General features: G+C 58.9%; 1 protein-coding gene and 1 non-coding gene across 3 annotated transcripts; both read left to right on the plus strand.

The window, feature by feature from the left end:
- Positions 1 to 432: 432 nt before the first annotated feature.
- CWF19L1 (CWF19 like cell cycle control factor 1) lies at positions 433 to 27,013 on the plus strand. Of its 2 annotated transcripts, XM_068168493.1 has the most exons (14): positions 437 to 532; positions 1,129 to 1,213; positions 2,082 to 2,160; positions 4,151 to 4,252; positions 7,097 to 7,311; positions 11,247 to 11,365; positions 11,942 to 12,026; positions 14,119 to 14,259; positions 15,309 to 15,420; positions 19,188 to 19,267; positions 20,445 to 20,654; positions 23,826 to 23,945; positions 26,396 to 26,493; positions 26,802 to 27,013. In XM_068168493.1, the coding sequence occupies exons 1-14, from the start codon at positions 510 to 512 to the stop codon at positions 26,944 to 26,946; spliced, it is 1,614 nt and encodes a 537-aa protein (XP_068024594.1). In that variant the 5' UTR covers positions 437 to 509; the 3' UTR covers positions 26,947 to 27,013. The 2 variants fall into 2 exon arrangements, with proteins under 2 accessions (XP_068024595.1, XP_068024594.1); XM_068168494.1 differs by lacking the exon at positions 14,119 to 14,259 and having other exon boundaries at positions 433 to 532.
- Positions 23,507 to 23,648, plus strand: LOC137456838 (small nucleolar RNA SNORA12). Its single transcript, XR_010991124.1, has one exon. It is a non-coding gene; the product is annotated as a small nucleolar RNA SNORA12 (small nucleolar RNA).
- Positions 27,014 to 27,015: the final 2 nt, after the last annotated feature.

Raw genomic sequence — 27,015 nt, forward strand, 5'->3', positions numbered from 1 at the left:
GACCCGCGCTTGGTCTGCTGCCGCCTCCGGGAACCTCTCCCGTGGCTGGCACCTTTCCGAGGCAAGGCAAAGCGACCCGGGAGAGACGCCGCGCTGCTCCCGGCGGGCCCGCGGACTGCCGGTGCTTGGGGTGAGAGGCGGCGGCGGAGCGCTTTGGGCGGTGCACCGGAAGCGGGCGGGCTGGGAGCGCGGCGGAGCGCTTTGGGCGGTGCACCGGAAGCGGGCGGGCTGGGAGCGCGGCGGAGCGCTTTGGGCGGTGCACCGGGAGCGGCCGGGCTGGGAGCGCGGCGGAGCGCTTTGGGCGGTGCACCGGAAGCGGCCGGGCTGGGAGCGCGGCGGAGCGCTTTGGGCGGTGCACCGGAAGCGGCCGGGCTGGGAGCGCGGCGGAGCGCTTTGGGCGGTGCACCGGGAGCGGCCGGGCTGGGAGCGCGGCGGAGCGCTTTGGGCGGTGCACCGGAAGCGGCCGGGCTGGGAGCGCGGCGGCGGGATCCGGGCTAAGCGTCTTCGCCATGGCAGCTCCGCCTCTTCGTGTGTGAGTGGAGCGGGACGGGGCGGGACGGCAAGGAATGGGATGGGGTAGGACGGACGGGACAGCAAGGGATGGGATGGGATGGGACGGAGGGGACAGCAAGGGATGGGATGGGGTAGGACGGCAAGGGATGGGATGGGATGGGACGGACGGGACAGCAAGGGATGGGATGGGATGGGATGGGTCAGCAAGGCAGGAGATAGGATGGGCTAGGACGGAGGGGACAGCAAGGGATGGGATAGGATGGGACGGACGGGACAGCAAGGGATGGGATGGGATGGGATGGGATGGGTCAGCAAGGGAGGAGATAGGATGGGCTAGGACGGAGGGGACAGCAAGGGATGGGATAGGATGGGATGGACGGGACGGCAAGGGATGGGATGGGATGGGATGGGATGGGATGGGATGGGATGGGATGGGATGGGATGGGATGGGATGGGATGGGGTAGGACGGACGGGACGGCAAGGGATGGGATGGGGCAGGACGGCAAGGGATGTGAGGGGACAGGGCGGGAGGGCCGTGGGAGAGCAGGGCTGTGCGGCGCTTTGCGGGCAGCTGAGCTGTGCGGCGCCGCTGCCTGGCGCGCTGTGTCCCGCAGGCTGGCGTGTGGCGACGTGGAGGGGCGGCTGGAGGCGCTTTTCGGGCGGGTCAGGGCCATCCAGGGGAAGAGCGGCCGCTTCGACGTGAGTCTGTGAGGGCCTTCGGGGGAAAGCCTGCTGGAGGGGTGCCCCCCAGGGAGCGGGGCAGCGGGGGAGGGCGATGGGGCTGTTCCGCGGGGTGTTCCTGTGCCCACAGGGCCACAGTGACCTGGGAAGTGGCCTGGGTGGGCTCCGCGTTACGGAGGGGGCAGGGGGGTGCGCTGGGGATGCTGGGGTGGGCTGTGCCCCCTCTGGGGCCAGGAGCCTCTGCTTTCTCCTCGGGGTATGAAGGGGCTGGGGGAGGAGGCTTTGCACCCCTTCAGCACTGCCAGCAGATCAGAGAGGTGATTCTGCTGCTTGACTCTGCCCGGTGAGGCCTCACCTGTGTGCAGCCCTGGAGCCCTCAACACGGACCTGATGGAGAGGAGGGCAATGAAAATGCTCAGGGGTTGGAGCAGCTCTGCTATAGGCACAGGCTGAGGGAGCTGGGGGTGTTCAGCCTGGAGAGGAGAAGGCTCCAGGCAGACCTCAGAGCAGCCTGCCAGGACCTGAAGAGGCTACAAGGAGGCTGCAGAGAGACTGCTCCCAAAGGCCTGCAGGGACAGGAGCAGGGGCAAGGGCTGCAAAGCAGAGCAGAGCAGATTGAGATTGGCTGTGAGGAACAAGTTCTGCCCCAGGAGGCTGCTGGAGCACTGCAGCAGGCTGCCCAGGGAGGTGGTTGAGGCTCCCTGCCTGGAGCTATTGCAGGGGAGGCTGGAGAGGGCTCTGGGCAGCCTGCTCCAGTGGAGGATGTCCCTGCTGAGTGCAGGGGGCTGGCTGGGCTCTGGAGGAGCCTTGCAGCCCAGCCCATGCTGTGACTCTCCAGGTGGTGCTTGGCCAGGAGGCAGCTCTGACTTTCTCTGCTGGTTTTTAGATGCTGTTGTGCGTTGGGAGTTTTTTCGGCTCGGCTTCGGAAGCGGAGTGGGCAGAGTACCGCAGCGGGGCCAAGAAAGGTAAGGAAGGAGATGTCCCCAGGGGTGCTGGTGGGGCTGCACTGCTTTGCTGCCTCAACACAGTGTGCTGCTGAGTTCAGCAGCAGCAGTTAAGTGGTGTCAGGTTAAAGCAGTTAAACTGAGGGAGGAAAATTCCAGGCAGGAGGGGTAGATGGATCTCTGGTGAAACCAAGCTCTTGGATGTGGAAGCACAAAGATGCCTGTGTCCAGGTGGCCCACCCGTGATTTGGGCATTAACATTAAGGGTCACCTGGCCAATGCTCTGTGTAGTCATGGAATGGAATGGAATGGAATAGAATAGACCAGACCAGACCAGACCCGGTTGGAAGACACCTTCAAGATCATCGAGTCCAACCTATCATCCAACACCACCTAATCAACTCAACCATGGCACCAAGCACCCCATCAAGTCTCCTCCTGAACACCTCCAGGGATGGAGACTCCACCACCTCCCTGGGCAGCACATCCCAAGGGCCAATCTCTCTCTCTCTGTAGAATTTCCTCCTAACCTCCAGCCTGAACCTCCCCTGGCACAGCTTGAGACTGTGTTCTCTTGTTCTGGTGCTGGGTGCCTGGGAGCAGAGCCCAACCCCCACCTGGCTCCAACCTCCCTGCAGGGAGTTGGAGAGAGCAAGAAGGTCTCCCCTGAGCCTCCTCTTCTCCAGGCTAAGCAACCCCAGCTCCCTCAGCCTCTCCTCCCAGGGCTGTTCCCCAGACCCCTCCCCAGCTTTCTTGCCCTTCTCTGGACACCTTCCAGCAGCTCAACCTCTTTCCTAACCTGAGGAGCCCAGAGCTGGACACAGGACTCAAGGTGTGGCCTCAGCAGTGCTGAGCACAGGGCACAAGGACTTCCCTGCTCCTGCTGGCCACACTCTGCCTGCTGCAGGCCAGGATGCCCTTGGCCTTCTTGGCCCCCTGGGCACACTGCTGCCTCCTGTTCAGCTGCTCTTCCCCACCACCCCCAGCTCCCTCTCTGCCTGGCTGCTCTCAGCCACTCTGCCCCCAGCCTGCAGCACTGCCTGGGGTTGCTGTGGCCAAAGTGCAGCCCCTGGCACTTGGACTTGTTCAGTGCCATCCTCTTGGCCTCTGCCCATCTGTGCAGCCTGGCAAGGTCCCTCTGCAGAGCTCTCCTGCCCTCTGACAGCTCAACTCCTGCCCCCAGCTTGCTGTCAGCTGCAAACTCACTGCTGATGGACTCCATCCCCTCCTCCAGATCATCAATGAAGATATTGATCAGGCTGGGGCCCAGCACTGCTCCCTGGGGCACACCACTGGTGCCTGGCTGCCAGCTGGCTGTGGCACCATTCACCACCACTCTCTGGGCTCAGCCTCCAGCCAGTTCCTCACCCAGCTCAGAGAGCTGCTGCCCAGGCCAGGGGCTGACAGCTTGGCCAGGAGCTTGCTGTGAAGCTTTTTCTGTCTTCTAATATCTTGAAAATGTTTGATTTGTGCTCTTTGGAGAGGTGATATTTTATTGATCACCTGGCTGTGGAGTAATCAAACCTGGCCCTTCCCATTGCTTTTCCTGGATGGTATCTCCCAGCTGTGGGTGAAGTCACACAGCAAAGGCCTCCTGCCAAGTTAATCAAAGAGCTGAGGAACCTGAGCTTCCTCCACCCCCCAGAATCACATCCAAGCTTTGGAGTTTTCTGATAGCCATCTGATTTTAGATCAGATTGAACTGCACCACCAGCTGCCCCCCTGCCCTGCCCTTTGCTTGCCATTGCCCTGGGAGAGCTCCATGGGTTTAGAGCTGGGGATCATGCTGGAGCTGATTTTATGCTCAGCAAGCTGAGGTGGTTCTCTGTGGCTGCATCTGTGGAAAGAGCAGGCTTGGGCACATGTTTTGAAGGGTGGTCTCTTACTCTGTGCTAATTGCTTCTCCCCAGACTGCAGAGAGCACTGCTGGGGGCTGCAGGGGTGGGTGGGACCTGTTGCAAATGGTATTTGGATTCCAGCAGAGTGAGTGCCCTGTGGCTTTCTTCCTCAGCTCCAATTCCAACCTACATTCTTGGTGCTAACGACCCAGAGGCTGTCAGCTACTTTCCAGACGTCAATGGCTGTGAAATGGCTGAGAACATCACCTATTTAGGTAAGGCTTTGTTGGGGGGGGGGGATCTGCATTGGCCCTGGGGTGCTTTCACGTGGTGCTTTTCTGATGTGCAAGGAGCTCTGGTGGCCAAGAAGGCCAAGGGCAGCCTGGGCTGCATGAGAAGGGCTGTGGGCAGCAGGTCAGAGAGGTTCTCCTGCCCCTCTGCTCTGCCCTGCTGAGGCCACAGCTGGAATCTGGTGTCCAGGTCTGGGCCCCTCAGGTCAGGAAGGGCCTGAGGGAAGTGCTAGAGAGAGTCCATGGCAGAGGCACAGAGCTGCTGCAGGCAGGGGAAGATCTTCCTCAGGAGCAGAGCCTGAAGGAGCTGAGGGCTCTGGAGCTTGGAGAGGAGGAGCCTGAGAGGGGAGCTCCTTGCTGGGGCTAAAGCTGTGCAGGGGCAGTGCCCAGAGGCTGGAGCCAGGCTCTGCTGGGGGCTGCCCAGTGCCAGCACAAGGGGCAGTGGTGGAAGCTGAGGCAGAGGAAGTTGCATGGGAAGAGGAGGGAGAAGTTTTTCCCTGGGAGGGTGCCAGAGGCCTGGAGCAGGCTGCCCAGGGGGGTTGTGGAGTCTCCCTCTGTGGAGAGATTCCAACCCCCCCTGGCTGTGTTGCTGTGTGCCCTGCCCTGGGTGCCCCTGCTCTGGCAGGGCTTGGACTGGGGGAGCTCTGGAGGTCCTTTCCTAGCCCTGACACTCCCTGATTCCACCACAGAGCCCTTTGTCTAGAAACTTTAAGGTGACATTTCTGAGGTTCAGAGTGGAGTTGAACACTGTGTTAAGAGGCTGCTGCAGTTGAACTTGCTAACCACAAGGAAGGGTGGTTGAAGGAGCCTCTGCTTTCAGAATATCTTCTATTAGGGCAGGGAGGCTCTGCAGGGGGACTGGCATGGATTGGGTCCATGGGGCAGTGTTCAAGGGATGAGCTCCAACAGGGCCAAGGGCCAGGTCCTGCACTGGGCTCACAACAACCCCCTGGGGAGCTACAGCCTTGGGGCAGTGGGGCTGGGAAGCTGCTGGCAGAAAGGGACCTGGGGGTGCTGATCAACAGGAGGCAGCAGTGTGCCCAGCTGGCCAAGAAAGCCACTGGCATCCTGGCTGGGAGCAGCAATGCTGTGCCCAGCAGGAGCAGGCAGGGGACTGTCCCCCTGTGCTGGGCACTGCTGAGGCCACAGCTCCAGTGCTGTGCCCAGAGTTGGGCTCCTCAAGACAAGAGAGAGGTGGAGGTGCTGGAGCCAGGGCAGAGCAGGGCAAGGAAGCTGGGAAGGGCCTGCAGGAGAAATCTGATGAGGAGAGGCTGAAGGAGCTGGGGATGGTTAGTGTGCAGAAGAGGAGGCTGAGGGCAGAGCTCCCTGCTCTCTGCAGCTCCCTGAGAGGAGGCTGTGCAGAGGTTGCTGCTGCTCTCCTCTCCCAGGGGATGAACAAGAGGCAATGGCCTCAGGCTGCAGCAGGGCAGGCTCAGACTGGACACCAGGCAAAGGCTTTTGCCAGCAGGAGTGGTCAGAGCTTGGCAGAGGCTGCCCAGGGAGGTGGTGGAGTCCCCAGGCCTGGAGGTGTTTCAGGGTGGTTTGGCTGTGGTGCTTGGGGCTGTGGGTTAGGGGTGAGCCTTGCAGGGTAGGGTCAGGGGTTGGGGTTGGTGATCCTGAGGGGCTTTGCCTCCCTGGATGTCTCTGGGGCTCTGTGACCATATTGCCATAGCATGCCCTTCTTCATATTGGAGACATTTCCTCCTCCAAGTGTGCCTTTTGCTGTGCTGTGAGGCTGTGCTGGAGTGCAGAGGTGAGAAATGTCATCTTGGGGTCACTTGGAAGGTGATGAAGCTGTGGCAAAGCTGAGAAGAGCCCAGCTGCCTTTAGAGAGTGGCCATTGGCAAAACCTCTACCAAGTGAAGGCACTTGCAGCTGGCAAGTCACTCAGTCCTCACCCCCACCTCTTGCTGTGGCTTGAGTTTTGGGAAGCAAGATAGCAATGAGGAGAGAAAACTAGGGGTGAAAAGGGACCTTGAAGGAGCCTCCAGCCCAACCCCCCTGCCAGAGCAGGGTCACCTGGGGCAGGTCACACAGGAACACATCTAGGAGGGTACTGAATGTCTTCAGTGAAGGACACTCCACAACCTCCCTGGGCAGCCCATCCTGGTGTTTTGACCCCCTCATAGTGAGAAAGTTTTTCCTCCTGCTCACATGGAACTTCCTCTGCTCCAGCTTGCTCCCATTGCCTCTTGTCAGAGAACCACTGAGTGCTCTGGGCTGGGAGGGAGCTCCAGAGCTCAGCCAGCCCAGCCCCCTGCACCCAGCAGGGACATCCTCCACTGGAGCAGGCTGCCCAGAGCCCTCTCCAGCCTCCCCTGCAATAGCTCCAGGCAGGGAGCCTCAACCACCTCCTTGGGCAGCCTGCTGCAGTGCTCCAGCAGCCTCCTGGGGCACAACTTGTTCCTCACATCCAATCTCAATCTGCTCTGCTCTGCTTTGCAGCCCTTGCCCCTGCTCCTGTCCCTGCAGGCCTTTGGGAGCAGTCTCTCTGCAGCCTTCTTGTAGCCTCTTCAGGTCCTGGCAGGCTGCTCTGAGGTCTGCCTGGAGCCTTCTCTGCCCCAGGCTGAACACCCCCAGCTCCCTCAGCCTGTGCCCACAGCAGAGCTGCTCCAACCCCTGAGCATGTCCATGGCCTCCTCTGGAGCCTCTCCATCAGGTTCATGCCTTTCCTGTGCTGAGGGCTCCAGCCCTGCACACAGTACTCCAGGTGAGGCCTCAGCAGAGCAGAGTCAAGCAGCAGAATCCCCTCTCTGGGGCTGGTTGTGCCTCTGGTGGTGATGCTCTGCCCTCTCCACCTCCCAAGCCCGTGCCTGTGTACTCCTGCAGGCCGCCGGGGGCTCTACAGCGGTGCATCTGGGCTGCAGATTGCATACCTGAGTGGCACTGAGGCCCAGCAAGAGCCAGCTCCTGCCTACAGTTTCAGTGCAAAGGATGTGGCAGAACTGAAAACATCTTTGTTGGCAACCCCCAGCTTCAGAGGTGTGGATATCTTGCTGACATCCCCCTGGCCCAGGGGCGCAGAGACCTTTGGCAACAGCGCAGTAAGTGTTGTGTTTCCTCCTGGAAAGAGCTTCCAGGTGGCTTTCACAAAGGCTTCCCCTCCTGCTCCACATGGCCTGGGCTATCTCTCCACCAAACACCTCACAGAAATCACAGAATGACAGAAAACATCTGCTTGGGAGTGCCCTCCAAGCTCATCCCAGCTTTTGACCCAGCACTGAAGGGTTGGCACCAAGCCCTGTCCCTAAGCACAGCTCCACACACTGCTGGACACCCCCAGGCATGGTGACTGCAGCACTGCCCTGGGCAGCCTCTTCCAGTGTCTGAGAATATCTCCTGAGCTCCAGCCTGAGCCTCTCCTGGTGCAGCTTGGAGCCATTGCCTCTTGCCCCCAAGGAGCAGAGGCTGCCCCCTCCTCGCTCCAGCTCAGGGAGAGCAATGAGGTCTCCCCTCAGCCTCCTCAGACTGAACAACTCAGGACCAGTGGGAAGGGAATCTGTGAACCTTCACTGTGTTTTATCTGTCCCTGCTTGAAGAGTCTGAGACAAGGGTGTGCAGCTCATCTGGAGAGCTATCAGGCACCATATAGAAGACCACCAGGGGATCAGGCCTAGTCAGCATGGGTTTGTGAAAGGCAGGTCCTGCTCCATCAGCCTGACCCTTTCTGTGACAGAGTGTACTGGGTAGTGGATGAGGGAATGGCTCAGGTACCTGGACTTCTGTAAAGCCTTGAACATGATTCCTCATAGCATCCTCCTGGTCAAACTGTGGCTTGGATGGATGTTCCCTCTGCTGGGTAAAACACTGGGCCCAAAGAGGGATGTGGAGTGGAGTTAAATCCAGCTGGTGCCTGCTCACTAGTGATGTTCCTCAGGGCTCAGTGTTGGGACCACTTCTGTGTTACATCTGTGCCAATGATCTTTCTGAGGAGATGGAGTGAACCTCCAGTAAGTCTGGAGCCCCTGTGGCAGGAAGGAGCTGGAACATGTCCAGGGCAGGGCCAGGAGGAGGAGCAGAGGGCTGGAGCTGCTCTGCTCTGCAGACAGCCTGAGAGAGTTGGGCTTGTGCAGGCTGGAGAGGAGAAGGCTCCCAGGAGCCCTTCTGGTGGCCTTCCAGGATCTGCAGGGGGCTGCAAGCAAGCTGGGGAGGGACTTTGGAGGGGGGGAGGGAGGGAGAGGAGTGGGGGGATGGAGCAAAAGGAGAAGTGGGGAGCTGGAGCTTGGCTGTGAGGAAGAAGTTGTTGTCCAGGAGGGTGGTGAGAGCCTGGCCCAGGCTGCCCAGGGAGGTGGTGGAAGCCTCCTGGCTGGAGGTGTTTGCAGCCAGGCTGGAGGTGGCTGTGAGCAACCTGCTGTGGTGTGAGGTGTCCCTGCCCATGGCAGGGGGTTGGGGCTGGCTGAGCCTTGGGGTCCCTGCCAGCCCTGCCAGCTCTGATTCCATGACAAGTTGGGTGGGAGCATTGATCTGCTTGAGGATAGAGAGAGCCCCCAGGGGGCCTTGCACAGCCTGGATCCATGGGGCCAAGGTCCTGCTTCAAGGAAGGCCCAGTGCCAGGTCATGCACTTGGGCCACAAAACCCCCAGGCAGTGCCTCAGGCTTGGGGAGGAGTAGCTGGGAAGCTGCCTGGTCGAGAGGGAGCTGTTTGGACAAGTGGCTGAACAGGGGGCAGCAGTGCAGTACTCTGCACTGGTGAGGCTGCACCTCAGGTATTGTGGTGGGCTTTGGGCACCCCCATACAAGAAAGACATCAAGGAGTGTGTCCAGAGCAGGCCAGGGAGGCTGATGAAGGGCCTGGAGAGCAGGGCTGGGGAGGAGCAGCTGAGGGAGCTGGGGATGCTTAGTGTGGTGGAGAGGAGGCTGAGGGGAGGCCTTCTGCCTCTCTACTACTCCCTGAAAGGAGGTTGTCCTGAGGTGGGTGTGGGATAGAACAGGAGGGGATGGCCTCCAGCTGCACAGGGGGAGGTTTGGGCTGGACACCAGGAAAAACAATCTCACTGAAGGGGTTGGCAGGCTTTGGAGCAGGCTGCCCAGGGAGGTGGGGCATTCATCATCCCTGAATGTCTTCAGAAGCCTGGGCACATGGCTCAGGGATGGCCTTGGCAGGGGAGGGTTAATGGCTGGACTGAATGATCTTGAAGGTCTTTTCCAGCCTGCTTTCTGTGCTTTCTTGAGCATGGTTATTGCCTGTGCCATTGCCTCACAGCAGGGCTCTGCCAGCGCCCTGCCAGCTCAGGCTCTCTTTCCCTGTGCTCTCACCAAAGGTAAGGAGCTGACAGACTGAACTTTCTGAACTTCCTCTTTCCCCTTGCTCTTCTCCTTCCCTTCCCTCATCAGTCTAAGGCTAATGGTGGAAGCAGCACTGGAACCTTCACCCAAGGAAATGACTGGCAGTCTGCTCCTTGGTTGTGTTTTTTGGTTTGCTCTGACTCCTCAGGGCTGAGAGTGGGACAAAATTTTGCTTTACAAGGAAGCCTCAGCAGCAGCACTCTGAGATGGGTGAGGAAGTGGCTGGAGGCTGAGCCCAGAGAGTGGTGGTGAATGGTGCCACAGCCAGCTGGCAGCCAGGCACCAGTGGTGTGCCCCAGGGATCAGTGTTGGGCCCCAGCCTGATCAATATCTTCATTGATCATCTGGAGGAGGGGATGGAGTCCATCAGCAGTGAGTTTGCAGCTGACAGCAAGCTGGGGGCAGGAGTTGAGCTGTCAGAGGGTAGGAGAGCTCTGCAGAGGGACCTGGACAGGCTGGGCAGATGGGCAGAGGCCAAGAGGATGGCACTGAACAAGTCCAAGTGCCAGGGGCTGCACTTTGGCCACAGCAACCCCAGGCAGTGCTGCAGGCTGGGGGCAGAGTGGCTGAGAGCAGCCAGGCAGGGAGGGACCTGGGGGTGGTGGTGGAGAGCAGCTGAACAGGAGGCAGCAGTGTGCCCAGGTGGCCAAGAAGGCCAAGGGCATCCTGGCCTGCAGCAGGCAGAGTGTGGCCAGCAGGAGCAGGGAAGTCCTTGTGCCCTGTGCTCAGCACTGCTGAGGCCACACCTGGAGTCCTGTGTCCAGCTCTGGGCTCCTGAGGTCAGGAAAGAGGTTGAGCTGCTGGAAGGTGTCCAGAGAAGGGCAAGAAAGCTGGGGAGGGGTCTGGGGCACAGCCCTGTGAGGAGAGGCTGAGGGAGCTGGGGTTGCTTAGCCTGCAGAAGAGGAGGCTCAGGGGAGGCCTTCTTGCTCTCTCCAACTCCCTGCAGGGAGGTTGGAGCCAGGTGGGGGTTGGGCTCTGCTCCCAGGCCCCCAGCACCAGAACAAGAGGACACAGTCTCAAGCTGTGCCAGGGGAGGTTTAGGCTGGAGGTGAGGAAAAAGTTCTTCCCAGAAGGAGTATTTGGCCCTTGGGATGTGCTGCCCAGGGAGGTGGTGGAGTCCCCAGCCCTGGAGGTGTTTAGGAAGAGCCTGGATGAGGCCCTGGGTTCCATGGTTGAGTTGATCAGATGGTGCTGGGGGGTAGGTTGGACTTGGTGATCCCAAAGGTCATTTCCAACCTGGTTCATTCTGTTCTCTTCTGTTCTATTCTCTTCTGTTCTCTTCTCTTCTGTTCTGTTCCTATATGCTTGACTCCCACCCTAAAGCCTTGGCTCTGGGCACGAGGTCAGACCGTGCCTTAAAGGCTTTGACATCTGTTTGCCAAACTCACCTTGTGCTGCCCCCAATTCAGTAGACCAAGAGAAGGAAATTGTGACAAGCTTGGGTTGATGAAGCAAGGGGCTGCAGCCCCCAGGAGCACAGGCTGGAGGAGATGAGTGGGCTGTGGGTGGTGGTAAGAGGTCCAGCCCTTCTGCCTTGCTGTGTTCCAGCTCCAGGGAATGGTGACCACTGGAGTCAGTCTCTGCACTTCCAGTGTGCAGCTCCACAGACAGCTGTTTAGGTTCTTTTGCTGCAGTCTGACAGGTTTTGGGGTGGGTTTTTTTTTCAAACTGAAGCTTGGTTTCTCTTTTGCAGGGAGAAATAGATACCAAGAGATGTGGCTCCAAGTTAATCTCTGACCTAGCTGCAAGTCTCAAGCCCAGGTACCACTTTGCTGCCCTGGAGAAGGCTTACTATGAAAGGCTTCCTTACAGGTTTGTAAGAGCAGGGGAAATCTCTGTTCCCAGGAAGAGTTCAGTTCTCAAATGATGCAGAAGGATAACATGAGAGTAATTGTAGTGAGTCACAGACTCACAGAGCTGGCAGGGCTGGAAGGGACCTCAAGGCTCAGCCAGCTCCAGCCCCTCCCTGACACCCCAGAGCAGAGGGGCAGGATCCTCTCCCTCCACCTCTGCCAATGGGCACTGGCAGCTGAGCTGCCCTTGGCCTTCTGGGCTGCCAGTGCCCATTGCTGGCTCCCTGTCCCAGGCCTGATTCCTGCCCCCCTCAGAGGTGTCCCAGACCCCTATCCCTCCCTCCCCCCCTCCAAAGTCCCTCCCCAGCTTGCTTGCAGCCCCCTGCAGACCCTGGAAGGCCACCAGAAGGGCTCCTGGGAGCCTTCTCCTCTCCAGCCTGCACAAGCCCAACTCTCTCAGCCTGTCCTCATGAGTCCACCCAGGCTGGGTGTGATTGTCATGCTGCCAGAGTAGCTTGCTGGGGGCCAGGTGGGTTTCCCACTGCCCTTCCCCATCCTGCCTGTGCCAGTGCAGTGATGTTTTGCTTCCTTGCAGAAACCACACAGTGCTGCAGGAGAGCCCTCGGCACGTCAGCAGGTTCATCGCGCTGGCCGAGGTGGGCAATGCAGCCAAGAAGAAGGTACTGCTGCCTCTCAATCCTTCCTCAAGTGCAAGTAATGGAGCAGCTCTGGCTGGGGGACAGCATGCTTCTCTTCAAAGCTGCCCTCAGGTGGAGGGATCTCTCCCACTCCCCTCTGTACCTTATGGCAGAGCAGTAAGAGCTGCAGGAGGTGTTCTGAGGCACCATGGTTCTCCTCTCCCTGCTCAGCTGGCAGATAGCTGTGAAGGCAGCTACAGAGGAGAACAGTTACAAAGCTGCCCTTCCCTCCTCTTCCTCAGCTGCTTTACCTATTTTCTGCTCAACTGAGCTGCTTTAAGAGGAAAACAAAATTCCAAAGGAGCCCTGACAGATCTTTGAACCTAAGGAACTTCAGGGCTGGGAAGGGCCTCTTCTGTTGGGGGTTGGTTTGGGCTTGGTTTTTTAACCCCTCCCTCTTTTCCCCTTACATCACAGAGTATTGATGCAGAAGGACAGGTTATAGAATCAGAATTGTTAGGGTTGGAATGGACCCCAAGGCTCAGGCAGTGCCAACCCCCTGCCATGGGCAGGGACACCTCACACCACAGCAGCTTGCTCACAGCCACCTCCAGCCTGGCTGCAAACACCTCCAGGCAGGAGGCTTCCACCACCTCCCTGGGCAGCCTGGGCCAGGCTCTCACCACCCTCCTGGCCAACAACTTCTTCCTCACAGCCAAGCTCCAGCTCCCCACTTCTCCTTTTGCTCCATCCCTCTTGAGTCCTGTCCCTCCCTCACCCCCTCCAAAGTCCCTCCCCAGCTTGCTTGCAGCCCCCTGCAGCTCCTGGAAGGCCACCAGAAGGTCTCCTGGGAGCCTTCTCCTCTCCAGCCTGCACAAGCCCAACTCTCTCAGGCTGTCTGCAGAGCAGAGCAGCTTCAGCCCTCTGCTCCTCCTCCTGGCCCTGCTCTGGACACCTTCCAGCCCCTCCAGAGCCTTCCTGTGCTGGGGGCTCCAGCACTGGCCCCAGAGCTGCAGCTGTGGGCTCAGCAGAGTGGAGCAGAGGGGCAGAATCCCCTCCCTGGCCCTGCTGGCCACACTTCTCTTGCTGCAGCCCAGGCTCTGCTTGGCTCTCTGGGCTGCAAGTGCTCCCTGCTGGCTCCTGCTGAGCTTCTCCTCCCCCAGCACCCCCAAGGCCTTTCCTGCAGGGCTGCTCTCCAGCCAGTCCCTGCCCAGCCTGTGTTGGTGCCTGGGGTTGCCCTGAGCCAGCTGCAGGACCTTGCCCTTGGCCTTGTTGAGCCTCCTGAGGTTGGCTTGGGCCCAGCTCTGCAGCCTGCCCAGGTGCCTCTGGATGGATCCTTCCCTCCAGCTGTCAGCCAAGCTGTGTGCTCCTGCTTTGGGCTTCAGTTCAGAGCCAGCCTCTCCTGAGCTGCAGTCATAGAGTCACAGAATCAATAAGGGTGGAAAAGACCTCAGAGAACTTCAAGTCCAAGCTGTCACCCAACACCTCCTGACAGCTAACCCATGGCTCCAAGTGCCACATCCAAGCCTTGTTTGAGCACCTCCAGGGCTGGGGACTCCACCACCTCCCTGGGCAGCACATCCCCAGGGCCAATCTCTCTGCCTGGGAAGAAATTTCTCCTCACCTCCAGCCTGAACCTCCCCTGGCACAGCTTGAGACTGTGTCCTCTTGTTCTGGTGCTGGGGGCCTGGGAGCAGAGCCCAACCCCCACCTGGTTCCAACCTCCCTGCAGGGAGTTGGAGAGAGCAAGAAGGTCTCCCCTGAGCCTCCTCTTCTCCAGGCTAAGCAACCCCAGCTCCCTCAGCCTCTCCTCACAGGGCTGTGCCCCAGACCCCTCCCCAGCTTTCTTGCCCTTCTCTGGACACCTTCCAGCAGCTCAACCTCTTTCCTGACCTGAGGAGCCCAGAGCTGGACACAGGACTCAAGGTGTGGCCTGAGCAGTGCTGAGCACAGGGCACAAGGACTTCCCTGCTCCTGCTGGCCACACTCTGCCTGCTGCAGGCCAGGATGCCCTTGGCCTTCTTGGCCCCCTGGGCAGACTGCTGCCTCCTGTTCAGCTGCTCTTCCCCAGCACCCCCAGGTCCCTCTCTGCCTGGAAAGCTACTTACATCTGAGCCCTCTGTTTTTGTTGTAGTATCTCTATGCCTTCAGCATTGTCCCAATGAGCATGATGGACCCTGCAGAGCTGGTGAAACAGCCCCAGGATGTCACTGAGAATCCATACAGAAAGCTGCAGAAGGCAGCACAGAAGAGTAGAACAGCACTGCCTGCTGAGGTACTGCTGCCTTCTCCCCAGCTCAGCAGTCTGCCTTCCCTCTTTCATGTTCCAGGGCTTTAAACAGTTCTTGGCTTTAATCCTGGAATATCTCTGTCCCAACCTCCCCAGGGCTCTGGGTAAACTAATTGCTCCAACCAAAGCTGCAGATGCAGTGCTTGGGAGTTCAGTGCAGTTTGTTCCTTCTTTGGTCACCCATGTCCTGGGCTGATGCCCAGCAGCATGGGCTGAAGGTGGAGGGAGGGGACTCTGCCCCTCTGCTCTGCTGAGAGTCACCTGCAGTGCTGGGTCCAGCTCTGGACTCTTCAGCACAGGAGATACAAGGACCAGAGGAGGCCACAGCTCTGCTCTGAGGGCTCAAAGCCCTCTGCTGTGAGGGCAGGCTGAGAGACTTGGGGTTGGTCAGCCTGGAAAAGCCTTCTGCTCTGGGGAGACCTTCTTGTGGCCTTTGAGTACTGAAAGGGGCTGATGGGAAAGCTGGGGACAGGCTTCAGCAGGAGCTGTAGCAGCAGGGCAGGGGGTGATGGCTGTAAGGGGGGAGGGGGGGATGGCTTTAGCTTTAAGCTAAAAGAGAGGAGATTTAGACTAGATACAAGGAAGAAATGCTTTATGCTGAAGGTGGTGGGCCCCTTGCCCAGGCTGCCCAGAGAGGTGGTAGGTGCCCTGTCCCTGGAGTCATTCCAGGTCAGGCTCAGTGGGGCTCTGAGCAGCCTGCCCTGGTTGAAGTCAGTCCTGCTCATTGCAGGGGGGTTGGAGCAGATGACCTCTAAAATCCCTTCCAGCTCAGACATTGTCTGCTCTGCCTGGTGATGCTGTAGTCAGATCTGCTGGCATGTCTGGGCTCTTCACTGGGGACACCTCAGCATAGTTGGTCTTCCTCTTTCTGAGCTTGCAGGCTACAGTCAAGCCTTTGCAGATGGCCCTCGGGCTGCAGACCCCTTTGGTGCTCCTCTGATGTTGCAGTTCAGCATATCCCTCGGTGCAGAGCTGGTGAGCTGGGGGTCTTGGGCACAGGGCTTAATGGGCTCTGGTTTCCATTGTCTGAACAGGAGGAAGCAGCTTGCCAGTTTTTCTTTGACCTGAAGAAGCAGCAGGGCAGGAAACGTCCCTCAGGTGGGAGGGAGAGAGGGGACTCCCAGCCTCAGCAAGCCAAAAGGCCTGGTGAGTATGCAGGTGCTCTTTTGTTTCCCCTGAGTTCTGCCCTGAGGCTCTGCTCCAGCTCACTCTGCCTTCTTCTCAAGCTGTTAAGCTTGCCAGAGTGCTCTGCTCCTCCCCTGGATGCTGGGGGCACACAGAGGAGCAAAGGGGTCCCTTGCTTCTTACAGATTGACAATCAATAGAGTCACAGAGCTGGCAGGGCTGGAAGGGACCCCAAGGCTCAGCCAGCCCCAGCCCCCTTCCATGGGCAGGGACACCTCACACCACAGCAGGTTGCTCACAGCCACCTCCAGCCTGGCTGCAAACACCTCCAGGCAGGAGGCTTCCACCACCTCCCTGGGCAGCCTGGGCCAGGCTCTCACCACCCTCCTGGCCAACAACTTCTTCCTCACAGCCAAGCTCCAGCTCCCCACTTCTCCTTTTGCTCCAGCCCCCCCACTCCTCTCCCTCCCTCACCCCCTCCAAAGTCCCTCCCCAGCTTGCTTGCAGCCCCCTGCAGATCCTGGAAGGCCACCAGAAGGGCTCCTGGGAGCCTTCTCCTCTCCAGCCTGCACAAGCCCAACTCTCTCAGGCTGTCTGCAGAGCAGAGCAGCTCCAGCCCTCTGCTCCTCCTCCTGGCCCTGCTCTGGACACCTTCCAGCCCCTCCAGAGCCTTCCTGTGCTGGGGGCTCCAGCACTGGCCCCAGAGCTGCAGCTGTGGTCTCAGCAGAGTGGAGCAGAGGGGCAGAATCCCCTCCCTGGCCCTGCTGGCCACACTTCTCTTGCTGCAGCCCAGGCTCTGCTTGGCTCTCTGGGCTGCAAGTGCTCCCTGCTGGCTGCTGCTGAGCTTCTCCTCCCCCAGCACCCCCAAGGCCTTTCCTGCAGGGCTGCTCTCCAGCCAGTCCCTGCCCAGCCTGTGTAGGTGCCTGGGGTTGGCCTGAGCCAGCTGCAGGACCTTGCCCTTGGCCTTGTTGAGCCTCCTGAGGTAGTCCTGGGCCCAGCTCTGCAGTGGGCAGAACAGGGGAAAGCCTCTGTGGTGGTGGCAGCTGCAGCTCTGAAAGCACCACAGGCAGTGCCAAAAAACATCATGGTTCCATCTAGAGGCACTGCAAGAGCCTGCATCGTGGTGCTGATGGGTTCTTGAAACACCACTTCAGCTGTTCTGTGCTCTGAGTTCCAGAACCATTCATCAAGGAGGTTGTGAGTCTCATGGGAGCTTGTCTGACCTGAGGAAACTGAAATGAAATCTCTAAGGACCAGTGACTCTGCAAGTGTGCAAGATCACAGAATCACAGAGGGTGAGGGGCTGGAAGGGAGCTCCAGAGCTCCCCCAGTCCAAGCCCTGCCAGAGCAGGGGCGCCCAGGGCAGGGCACACAGCAACACAGCCAGGGGGGGTTGGAATCTCTCCACAGAGGGAGACTCCCCAACCCCCCTGGGCAGCCTGCTCCAGGCCTCTGGCACCCTCCCAGGGAAAAACTTCTCCCTCCTCTTCCCATGCAACTTCCTCTGCCTCAGCTTCCACCACTGCCCCTTGTGCTGGCACTGGGCAGCCCCCAGCAGAGCCTGGCTCCAGCCTCTGGGCACTGCCCCTGCACAGCTTTAGCCCCAGCAAGGAGCTCCCCTCTCAGGCTCCTCCTCTCCAAGCTCCAGAGCCCTCAGCTCCCTCAGGCTCTGCTCCTGAGGAAGATCTTCCCCTGCCTGCAGCAGCTCTGTGCCTCTGCCATGGATTCTCTCCAGCACTTCCCTCAGGCCCTTCCTGACCTGAGGGGCCCAGACCTGGACACCAGATTCCAGCTGTGGCCTCAGCAGGGCAGAGCAGAGGGGCAGGAGAACCTCTCTGACCTGCTGCCCACAGCCCTCCCCATTCTTCTTTGACTTTCTATTCTGTTTTGCTGCTGCTCTCTTGCTGCTGGGCTGCAAGCACTCACCTCTGGCAGTTAGTGATCTGGCATTAAATCAGAGCTCTCAGGTCAGAGCAGGACAGCCTCCTCTCTTGCTGGAATTGCCCAGGGGCTCCAGTTCTCTGACCAGATCTGCTTCCTGGAGCTGTGTCCTGACATCTTCAGCTCTTTATCAGCTGGGAATGGTGGCTGGACAATAATAGCTCTGTCAGATAGAATAGAATAGAATGGAATAGAATAGAATAAACCAGGTTGGAAGAGACCTTCAAGATCATCAAGTCCAACCTATCACCCAACACCACCCAATCAACTAACCCATGGCACCAAGCACCCTGTCAAGTCTCCTCCTGAACACCTCCAGTGACGGCGACTCCACCACCTCCCCAGGCAGCCCATTCCAATGGGCAATCACTCTCTCTGTGTAAAACTTCCTCCCAACCTCCAGCCTGAACTTCCCCTGGCGCAGCCTGAGACTGTGTCCTCTTGTTCTGGTGCTGGCTGCCTGGGAGAAGAGACCAACCTCTGCCTGTCTACAACCTCCGTTCAGGTAGTTGGAGAGAGCGATAAGGTCACCCCTGAGTCTCCTCCTCTCCAAGCTAAGCAGCCCCAGCTCCCTCAGTCTCTCCTCACAGGGCTTGTAGATCTTGTGCCCTGGGGGTCAGGAAGGCCACTGGGGTCTTGGGCTGCATTCAGAAGAGCGTGGCCAGCAGAGCCAGGGAGGTTTTCCTTCCCCTCTGCTCTGGGCTCCTCAGTTCAGGAGGGGCAGGGATCTGCTGGAGAGAGTCCGGAGAGGGTCAAGAAATCTGGGGAGGGGTCTGGGGCACAACCCTGTGAGGAGAGGCTGAGGGAGCTGGGGTTGCTTAGCCTGGAGAAGAGGAGGCTCAGGGGAGACCTTCTTGCTCTCTCCAGCTCCCTGCAGGGAGGTTGGAGCCAGGGGGGTTTGGTCTCTGCTCCCAGGCAACAGAACAAGAGGACACAGTCTCAAGCTGTGCCAGGGGAAGGTTTAATCTTGATCTTAGCAAGAAGTTCTTCACAGACAGAGAGATTGCCCATGGGAATGTGCTGCCCAGGGAGGGGATGGGGTCAGCATCCCTGGGGGCATGTAAGAGCCTGGATGAGGCCCTTGGTGCCAGGGTCTGGTTGATTAGTTAGGGCTGGGTGATCAGTTGGACTTGATGATCTTAGAGGTCTCCACCAACCTTGGTGACTCTGTGATCTGCTGGAAAGAGTCCAGCAGAGGGCTACAAGGGTGATGAAGGGAGACTGGAACACTGTGAGGAGAGGCTGAGAGCCCTGGGGCTGCTGAGGCTGGAGAGGAGAAGGCTGAGAGGGATCTGTATTCAATATTCAGTATTCCTAAGGTTGGAAGGGACCTCAAAGATCATCAAGTCCAAACTGTCACCCCAGATCTCATGACTAGAGTAGGGAGGACACTACTGCCCACTGCAGGCTTTGAACTCACAACCTTCCCGTTAAGGGTCTGATGCACTACCAACTGAGCCTGCTCAATGTCTGTCAAGAGCTGAGGGCTGGGGGGCAGGAAGGAAGGGCCAGGGCCAGGCTCTGCTCACTGTGCCCTGGCATAGGCCAAGGGGCAAGGGATGGAAAGTGCAGGCCAGGAGGTTGCAGCTCAGCAGGAGGAGGAACTTCTTGCCTGGGAGGCTGCCAGAGGCCTGGAGCAGGCTGCCCAGAGAGGTTGTGGAGTCTCCTGGTGTGGAGCCTTTGCAGCCCTGTCTGGATGTGTTCCTGTGGGACCTGTGCTGGATTCTCTGCTCCTGCTCTGGCAGAGCTTAGGCTGGAAGCTCTCCAGAGCTCCCTTCCAACCCCTCACCTCCTGTGCTCTTTGCTGTGACTGCTAACACTTGTTTCTCTCCTGTCTCCTAATAAAGCACAGCCCACAGGGCCCTGCTGGTTCTGCCTGGCCAGCCCTGAGGTGGAGAAGCACTTGGTGGTTAGCATCGGGACACACGTGAGTACCTGCAGCAGGGGGGCGGGGGCAGGGGGAGGATGGCAGGGGGAGGATGGCAGGGGCAGGGTGAGGCAGGGGCAGGGGGGCAGGGGCAGGGTGGGGCAGGGGCAGGGTGGGGCAGGGGCAGGGGCAGGGTGAGGCAGGGGCAGGGGGGCAGGGGCAGGATGGCAGGGAGGCAGGGGCAGGCTGGGGTAGGGAGGCAGGGGCAGGGGGGCAGGGTGAGGCAGGGGCAGGGTGAGGCAGGGGCAGGGGCAGGGTGAGGCAGGGGCAGGGGCAGGGTGAGGCAGGGGCAGGGTGAGGCAGGGGCAGGGTGAGGCAGGGGCAGGGGCAGGGTGAGGCAGGGGCAGGGGGACAGGGGCAGGGGGGCAGGGGCAGGCTGAGGCACAGCAGTGCAAAAGAACAGTCTCCAATTTTGAATCATAAACCCCCCCAAACAAACCCAACCCCCCCCCAAACAAACTTGTGTTTGGAGCTGGCTCTTGGTTTAGCCTTCAGTGTCTTGGCAGCGTCCCTGCAGGGGGTGAAGTGTGCAGGCAGAGCCCAGCCCGGGTCTGCTGCAGCAGCAGAGCTGCATTCTGCTGGCAGAAGCCTTCTTGCTGTGCCTGCCCTCCCTGGTCTGCTTAGGGAGCTTCCCCAGCATGCCCTCAGCATAACCTGGGGCCTGCCTTTGCCTGCAGTCATTGCCAGGTGTCTCTGGGATGACTGGCTGCAGACTTGGCCATGCAGAGATCAGAGTTCTCTTGCCTTCTGTTTGAAATCCCCTCCTGGAGGTGCATCTTGGCATTGCCTTTGCTTAAAGTTAGCTGCAGCTGTACAGCACCATCCAAACTGCAGGGCTCAAGGGCTGCTTTTAGAAGCTGTTAGCAGCTCCCCAGTGGGTTTTGTGGGCACAGCCAGAAGTTCAGTGGTGAAGCTCCCTCAGCTGCTGCCCTGCAGCCGAGGCCTTCCCTGCTGTCCCACAGGCTGCTGGGACTCAGCCTTTGCCAGCTTCTCTTTTTCTCAGCCCTCTGAGAATTAGCAAACTGCTAATAATCCCTCCTGAGTGGCACAGAGCAGAAGGCTTTCCTGCTGCTGAGGCTGGGGGGATGCTCAGGAAGGAGCCCTGGAGTAGCTCTCCCCAGCATAGTGAGTGGGTGCTGCTTGCAGTGAGTAACTGGGGTGTGTTGCTTCCCCCTAGTGCTACCTTGCCTTGGCCAAGGGTGGCTTACTGCCTGACCACGTCCTGATTTTGCCCATTGGCCACTATCAGTCAGTGGTGGACTTGTCTCCAGATGTGGTAGAAGAAGTGACCAAGTACAAGGCTGCCCTAAAGGAGTTTTTCAGAAGCAAGGGAAAGAGATATGTCCTGTTTGAAAGGAACTACAGGAGTCAGCACCTGCAGCTCCAGGTATGGTTTGCAGTGTCACCTTCCACTTCCCTGCAAAGGCACTGAAAGGCCACCTGCAAAAATCTCCTCCTTCATCCAGGCACCAGTGGTGTGCCCCAGGGATCAGTGCTGGGCCCCAGCCTCTTTAACATCTTCACTGATGATCTGGATGAGGGCATTGAGTCCATCAGCAGTAAATTTGCAGCTGACAGCAAGCTGGGGGCAGGAGTTGATCTGCTGGAGGGTAGAGAGGCTCTGCAGAGGGACCTGGACAGGCTGGGCAGATGGGCAGAGGCCAAGGGCATGAGATTGAACATATCCAAGTGCCAGGGGCTGCACATTGGCCACAGCAACCCCATGCAGTGCTGCAGGCTGGGGTCAGAGTGGCTGAGAGCAGCCAGGCAGAGAGGGAGCTGGGGGTGCTGGTTGATGGTAGGCTGAACAGGAGGCAGCAGTGTGCCCAGGTGGCCAAGAAGGCCAATGGCATCCTGGCCTGCAGCAGGAAGAGTGTGGCCAGCAGGAGCAGGGAGGTCATTCTGCCCCTGTACACTGCACTGGTTAGGCCACACCTTGAGTCCTGTGTCCAGCTCTGGGCTCCTCAGGTCAGGAAAGAGGTTGAGCTGCTGGAAGGTGTCCAGAGAAGGGCAAGAAAGCTGGGGAGGGGTCTGGAGCACAGCCCTGTGAGGAGAGGCTGAGGGAGCTGGGGTTGCTTAGCCTGGAGAAGAGGAGGCTCAGGGGAGACCTTCTTGCTCTCTACAACTACCTGAAGGGAAGTTGGAGCCAGGTGGGGGTTGGGCTCTTCTCCCAGGCCCCCAGCACCAGAACAAGAGGACACAGTCTCAAGCTGTGCCAGGGGAGGTTCAGGCTGGAGGTTAGGAGGAAGTTCTACACATGGAGAGTGATTGCCCATTGGAATGGGCTGCCTGGGGAGGTGGTGGAGTCACCATCACTGGAGGTGTTCAGGAGGAGACTTGATGGGGTGCTTGGTGCCATGGGTTAGCTGTTTGGGTGGGTTGGATTGGTTGATGGGTTGGATGTGATGATCTTGAAGGTCTCTTCCAACCTGGTATTATTATTAGTATTATTATTACTACTACTATTATTATTACCATCCTGTGCCTTCCCAGGGTGTGAAAAGAAGTTGTCCTACCTACAGTCAGAGCAAAGACAAATCTACAGGCCTACAAGCCTTTAATTCTTTCTGTTAGAGCAGCACAGCCTTGGTGGTGCTGAGTGGGGCAGGAACCTTTGCCCTGAGTGAGTAACCGAAGCAGGCTGAAAGCCTAAAGACAGAGGCAGAGCTCTGGTCATTGCCTGCAAGGAGCAGCCCTTTGGTTTCTTTCTTTCTGGCAGAGGAGATTGCTAAACTCCTCTCTAGTCTATTCCAAAGGTCCTGGCAGTCTGGGGCAGTCCCCACAGACTGGAACAGGGGAAACATTACCCCATCTGCAAAAAGGGTGAGGAGGAGGAACCAGGGAACTACAGGCCAGGCAGTCTCACCTCTGTGCCTGGAAAGATCATGGAGCAGATCCTCCTGGAGGCACTGCTGGCTCAGAAGAATAGTGAAGAGGTGATTTGGAACAGTCAGCATGGCTTCACCAAGGGCAAATCCTGCCTGACCAACCTGGTGGCCTTCTATGAGCAGGTGACAACATCAATAGCTGAGGGGAGAGCAACTGATGTCGTTTGCCTGGGCCTGAGCAAAGCCTTCGACACTGTCCCGCACCACATCCTGGTCTCCAGGCTGGTGACACATGGGTGTGAGGGGTGACCACTGGATGGATACAGAACTGGCTTGATGGCTGCACCCAAAGAGTGGCTGTCAATGGCTCCATGTCCCAGTGGAGGCCAGGGACAAGCAGAGTCCCTCAGGGATCAGTCCTGGCACCAGGCTTGTTCTACATCTCTGTGGGTGCCATGGACAGTGGCATTGAGTGCAGCCTCAGCAGGGTTGCTGATGACACCAAGCTGTGTGGTGCAGCAGACAGCTGGAGGGAAGGGATCTATCCAGAGGGACCTGGACAGGCTGGAGAGCTGGGCACAAGCCAACCTCAGGAGGTTCAACAAGACCAAGGGCAGGGTCCTGCAGCTGGGTGGAGGCAATCCCAGGCACAAATGCAGGCTGGGCAGGGACTGGCTGGAAAGCAGCCCTGAGGAGAGAGCCTTGGGGGTGCTGGGGGAGGAGAAGCTCACCAGGAGCTCTCAGTGTGCACTTGCAGCCCAGAAAGCCAACCAGAGCCTGGGCTGCAGCAGGAGAAGTGTGGCCAGCAGGGCAAGGGAGGTGATTCTCCCCCTCTGCTCAGCTCTGGGGAGACCCCACCTGGAGTACTGCCTCCAGTTCTGGAGCCCCTATTCCAAGAGGGATCTGGAGGTGCTGAAAGGCGTCCAGAGCAGGGCCAGGAGGATGAGCAGAGGGCTGGAGCACCTCTCCTGTGAGGACAGACTGAAGGAGTTGGGGCTGTTGAGTCTGGAGAAGAGAAGGCTCCCAGGTGACCTCATTGTGGCCTTCCAGCATCTCCTGAAGGGGGCTACAGGAAGGCTGGGGAGGGACTGCTCAGGATCTCAGGTAGTGATAGGACTAGGGGGAATGGAATGAAGCTGGAGGTGGGGAGATTGAGGCTGGAGGTGAGGAGGAAGTTCTTCCCCATGAGAGTGGTGAAGCCCTGGAATGGGTTGTCCAGGGAGGTGGTTGGGGCCCTGTCTCTGGAGGTGTTTAAGGCCAGGCTGGATGAGGCTCTGGGCAGCCTGATCTAGTGTGGGGTGTCCCTGCCCATGGCAGGGGGGTTGAAACTAGATGATCCTTGTGGTCCCTTCCAACCCTGACTGATTTTATGACACTATGATTTTTGCCATGTGTCCTTCACCCAGGACTTCCTTGTGGGGGTGTCTCTGTGTGGCAGATCTGTACCCGTGTCAGAGCGGCCTGAGACCACCACAGAGAGCAGAAAGGAGAAGGCTGTGCTGAGAGCTTCCACAAGCCTGCAGTTTTCAGCATGTTGCTCAGCTCCTATATGAAAAGCCAAATCTCATGAGTTTAAGGCTGCAGGGACAGGTCCTGCCCTGTCTTCTGTGATGATGCCACACAGTGCTGAGGAGCTCACCAGCTCCGGTGATGGGCTGACTGATTTCTGCAAGTGCTCCCTGCTTGTCTTTCCTTCTTCTTGTGGACATGTTGTCCTCCCCCCTCTCCAGGTGGTTCCTGTCCCACTGGACCAGTGTACTCCTGAAGACATCAAAGAATCCTTTATTGCACAGGCCCAGGAGCAGCAGATTGAATTGTCAGAGATCCCGGAGCACACGGATATCACACAAGTAGGAGACAAGATCTCAGCTGTGCCTTGCATTGCCTCTGGCCTCCCCCTGAGCTCAGAGGCTGAGGGAGCTGGGGTGGCTTAGCCTGGAGAAGAGGAGGCTCAGGGGAGACCTTATTGGCATTTCCAACTCCCTGAAGGGAGGCTGTAGCCAGGGGGGGTTGGGCTCTGCTCCCAGGCCCCCAGCACCAGAACAAGAGGACACAGTCTCAAGCTGTGCCAGGGGAGGTTCAGGCTGGAGGTGAGGAGAAAGTTCTTCCCAGCCAGAGAGATTGGCCCTTGGGATGTGCTGCCCAGGGAGGTGGTGGAGTCCCCAGCCCTGGAGGTGCTCAAAACCAGCCTGGATGAGGCCCTGGGTGCCATGGTTGAGGTGATTAGTTGGTGCTGGGGGCTAGGTTGGACTTGATCTCAGAGGTCTTTTCCAACCTGGTTCCTTCTGTCACTTTGTCCAAGAGGTGGAGTTAAGGCACTGGAGGCAGACCGCTGCAGGCCTGGAGATGTGCCAGGTGTGCTGCTGCTGAGGGAGCTGGGGATGCTCAGCCTGGAGGAGAGGAGGCTCCAGAGAGACCTAATAGCAACCCTCCAGTACGTGAGGGGAGGCTACAGGAAGGATGGAGAGACTCTGTTTTAAAGGCCTGCAGGGACAGGAGCAGGGGCAATGGTTTGAAACTGGAGTAGATTGAGATTGGATGTGAGGAACAAGTTCTGCCCCAGGAGGCTGCTGGAGCACTGCAGCAGGCTGCCCAGGGAGGTGGTTGAGGCTCCATGCCTGGAGCTGTTCCAGGGGAGGCTGGAGAGGGCTCTGGGCAGCCTGCTCCAGTGGAGGATGTCCCTGCTGAGTGCAGGGGGCTGGGCTGGATGGGCTCTGGAGCTCCCTTCCAAGCCAGAGCATTCCATGATGCTATGATTCTGCTCTTGTGAAGTGCCCAAGAAGAGATGTGTTGCTTACCTGGAAAGTCTTCCAGCTACGTGCAGGGCTTGCTGAAGTCATTGCCATACCAAACACCAGTGCTGCTATGCACCAAGAGGGTTTAGGTTCCCTTGGATAAGACTTTGAACACAATCTTCCTGTTCCATCAGAGAACTGAGTCGGTAGTGACATAGTTTTTTCTTTCCTTGTGCTCAGTGGCCACAGGGAGACCTGATGGCACAGCAGGACCCACAGAGGGCATGAGTGCATGCTTGTCTCTCAGCCATGGCAGCTTAGAGACCCACAGTGGCCTGCTCAGAGGCTGACTCTCAGCCAAGCAATGTGAAGATGTCCTCTTCACACCTGTTCCTGCCTCTGAAAATGTGCCCTGTCCCTATGGCATGGCCTGGCTCAGGCTGAGGATGATCAGAAGTGCCTGCTCCTCTCATTCCACCACCCTCTAGATGTAACTGCAGAAGGAAACCACAAAGGCTGTTCCTGTTGTAATAGCTGATGAGCCCAGTGGGGAAAGATCCAGCACTTTGTTGTCCCTGACACGGAAGCAGAGAATGGCAGGGGCTTCACTGGATGTCAGGGGTTGGAAGGGACCTCTGGAGTTCATCAAATCCAACCCCCCTGCCAGTGCAGGACCACAGAATCCAGCACAGGTCACACAGGAACACATCCAGATGGGTCTTGAAAGGCTCCAGAGCAGGAGACTCTACAACCTCTCTGGGCAGCCTGCTCCAGGGCTCTGGGAGCCTCCCAGGGAAGAAGTTCCTCCCCATGTTGAGGTGGACCCCACCATGCCACAGCCTACATCCATTACCCCTTGTCCTACCCCAGGGTGCAACTGAGCAGAGCCTGTCCCCTCCCCACTGACCCCCAGCCCTCAGATATTTATCAACACTTGTTAAATCCCCTCTCGGTCTTCTCCAGACTGGACTGGGTTTGGAATGGACCTCTGAAGATCATCGAGTCTAACCGCCCTGCCCATGCAGGGTCACCCTAGAGTAAATCACCCAGGAACACATCCAATTGGTTTTGAATGCCACCAGAGATGGCAGCTCCACAACTTCCATCCTCTTCCAGTGCTCTGCCACTCTCGCAGCAGAGGATTGTTCCCTTGTGGTTACGTGGGACCTGCAGTCTGTGTCCGCTGCCGCTTGGCCTGTCACAGGACACCACTGAGGAGAGTCTGTCTCCATTCTCCTCCTTCAGTTTAGATACCCATGAGCATGAAGGAGCTCCCCCTCAGGCTGCTCTTCTCCAGGCTCAGCAGCCCCAGCTCCCTCAGCCTTGCCTCATGGAAGGTAGATGCTTCAGCTCCTTCAGCGTCTCAGTGGCTATCTGCTGGACTCTCTCAGTAGCTCCTTCTTGAGCCGGGGAGCCCAGCAGAGGTTTGGCTGTCAGCCAGCGAGGTGCCCCTGGGTGGGTTGGTTTCTTTGGCCACAGTTCCTCAGTGCTCAGGGTACAGACACTCCATCCCCACGCTCCTGCCCACGGGCAGAGCTGGCAGGAGCCTCCTTGTCCCCACGCAGGTGGTGCAGCCAGGGACGCCCTACTTCTACGTGGAGCTGGACACAGGGGAGAAGCTCTTCCACCGCATCCGCGGCCGCTTCCCGCTGCACTTCGGCAGGTCAGGACCTTCCCACTCTCCCTCCCTTCCCCCTCCCCTCCCCTCCCCTTCCTTCCCCCTTCCTTTCCCCTTCTCCCTTCCTTTCCCCTTCTCCCTTCCTTTCCCCTTCTCCCTTCCCTTCCCCTTCTCCCTTCCCTTCCCCTTCTCCCCTCCCTTCCCCTTCTCCCCTCCCTTCCCCTTCTCCCCTCCCTTCCCCTTCTCCCCTCCCTTCCCCTTCTCCCCTCCCTTCCCCTTCTCCCCTCCCTTCCCCTTCTCCCTTCTCCCTTCCTTCCCGTGGCGCTGACGGTGCCGCCGGCTGTGCTTTGCAGGGAGGTGCTGGCGAGCGAGGCGCTGCTGGGGGTGCCGCAGAGGGCCGACTGGCGGCAGTGCGCCGCCGAGCGGTCGGAGGAGGAGGCGCAGGCCCGCGCCTTCCGGCGCGACTTCCAGCCCTTCGACTTCGCCCTCCGGGCCTGAGGGCGGCGCTGACGGCGGCGGCGGGAGGGAGCGGGCGCGGGCGCTCCGTGACGCGGCAATAAAGGGCGG

The sequence above is a fragment of the Melanerpes formicivorus genome, unplaced genomic scaffold (assembly GCF_026170545.1).
Source record: "Melanerpes formicivorus ecotype bairdi unplaced genomic scaffold, bMelFor1.0.p_v2 SCAF_139, whole genome shotgun sequence".
Taxonomy (NCBI): Eukaryota; Metazoa; Chordata; class Aves; order Piciformes; family Picidae; genus Melanerpes; species Melanerpes formicivorus.

Excerpts from the sequence above, each read along its gene's own strand:
- CWF19L1 (XM_068168493.1), top strand. The coding sequence starts at position 510 with ATGGCAGCTCCGCCTCTTCGTGT. Across the intron at positions 1,214-2,081 it reads GGAAGAGCGGCCGCTTCGAC|ATGCTGTTGTGCGTTGGGAG; the intron begins GTGAGTCTGTGA and ends GCTGGTTTTTAG. Across the intron at positions 19,268-20,444 it reads TGGTTAGCATCGGGACACAC|TGCTACCTTGCCTTGGCCAA; the intron begins GTGAGTACCTGC and ends GCTTCCCCCTAG.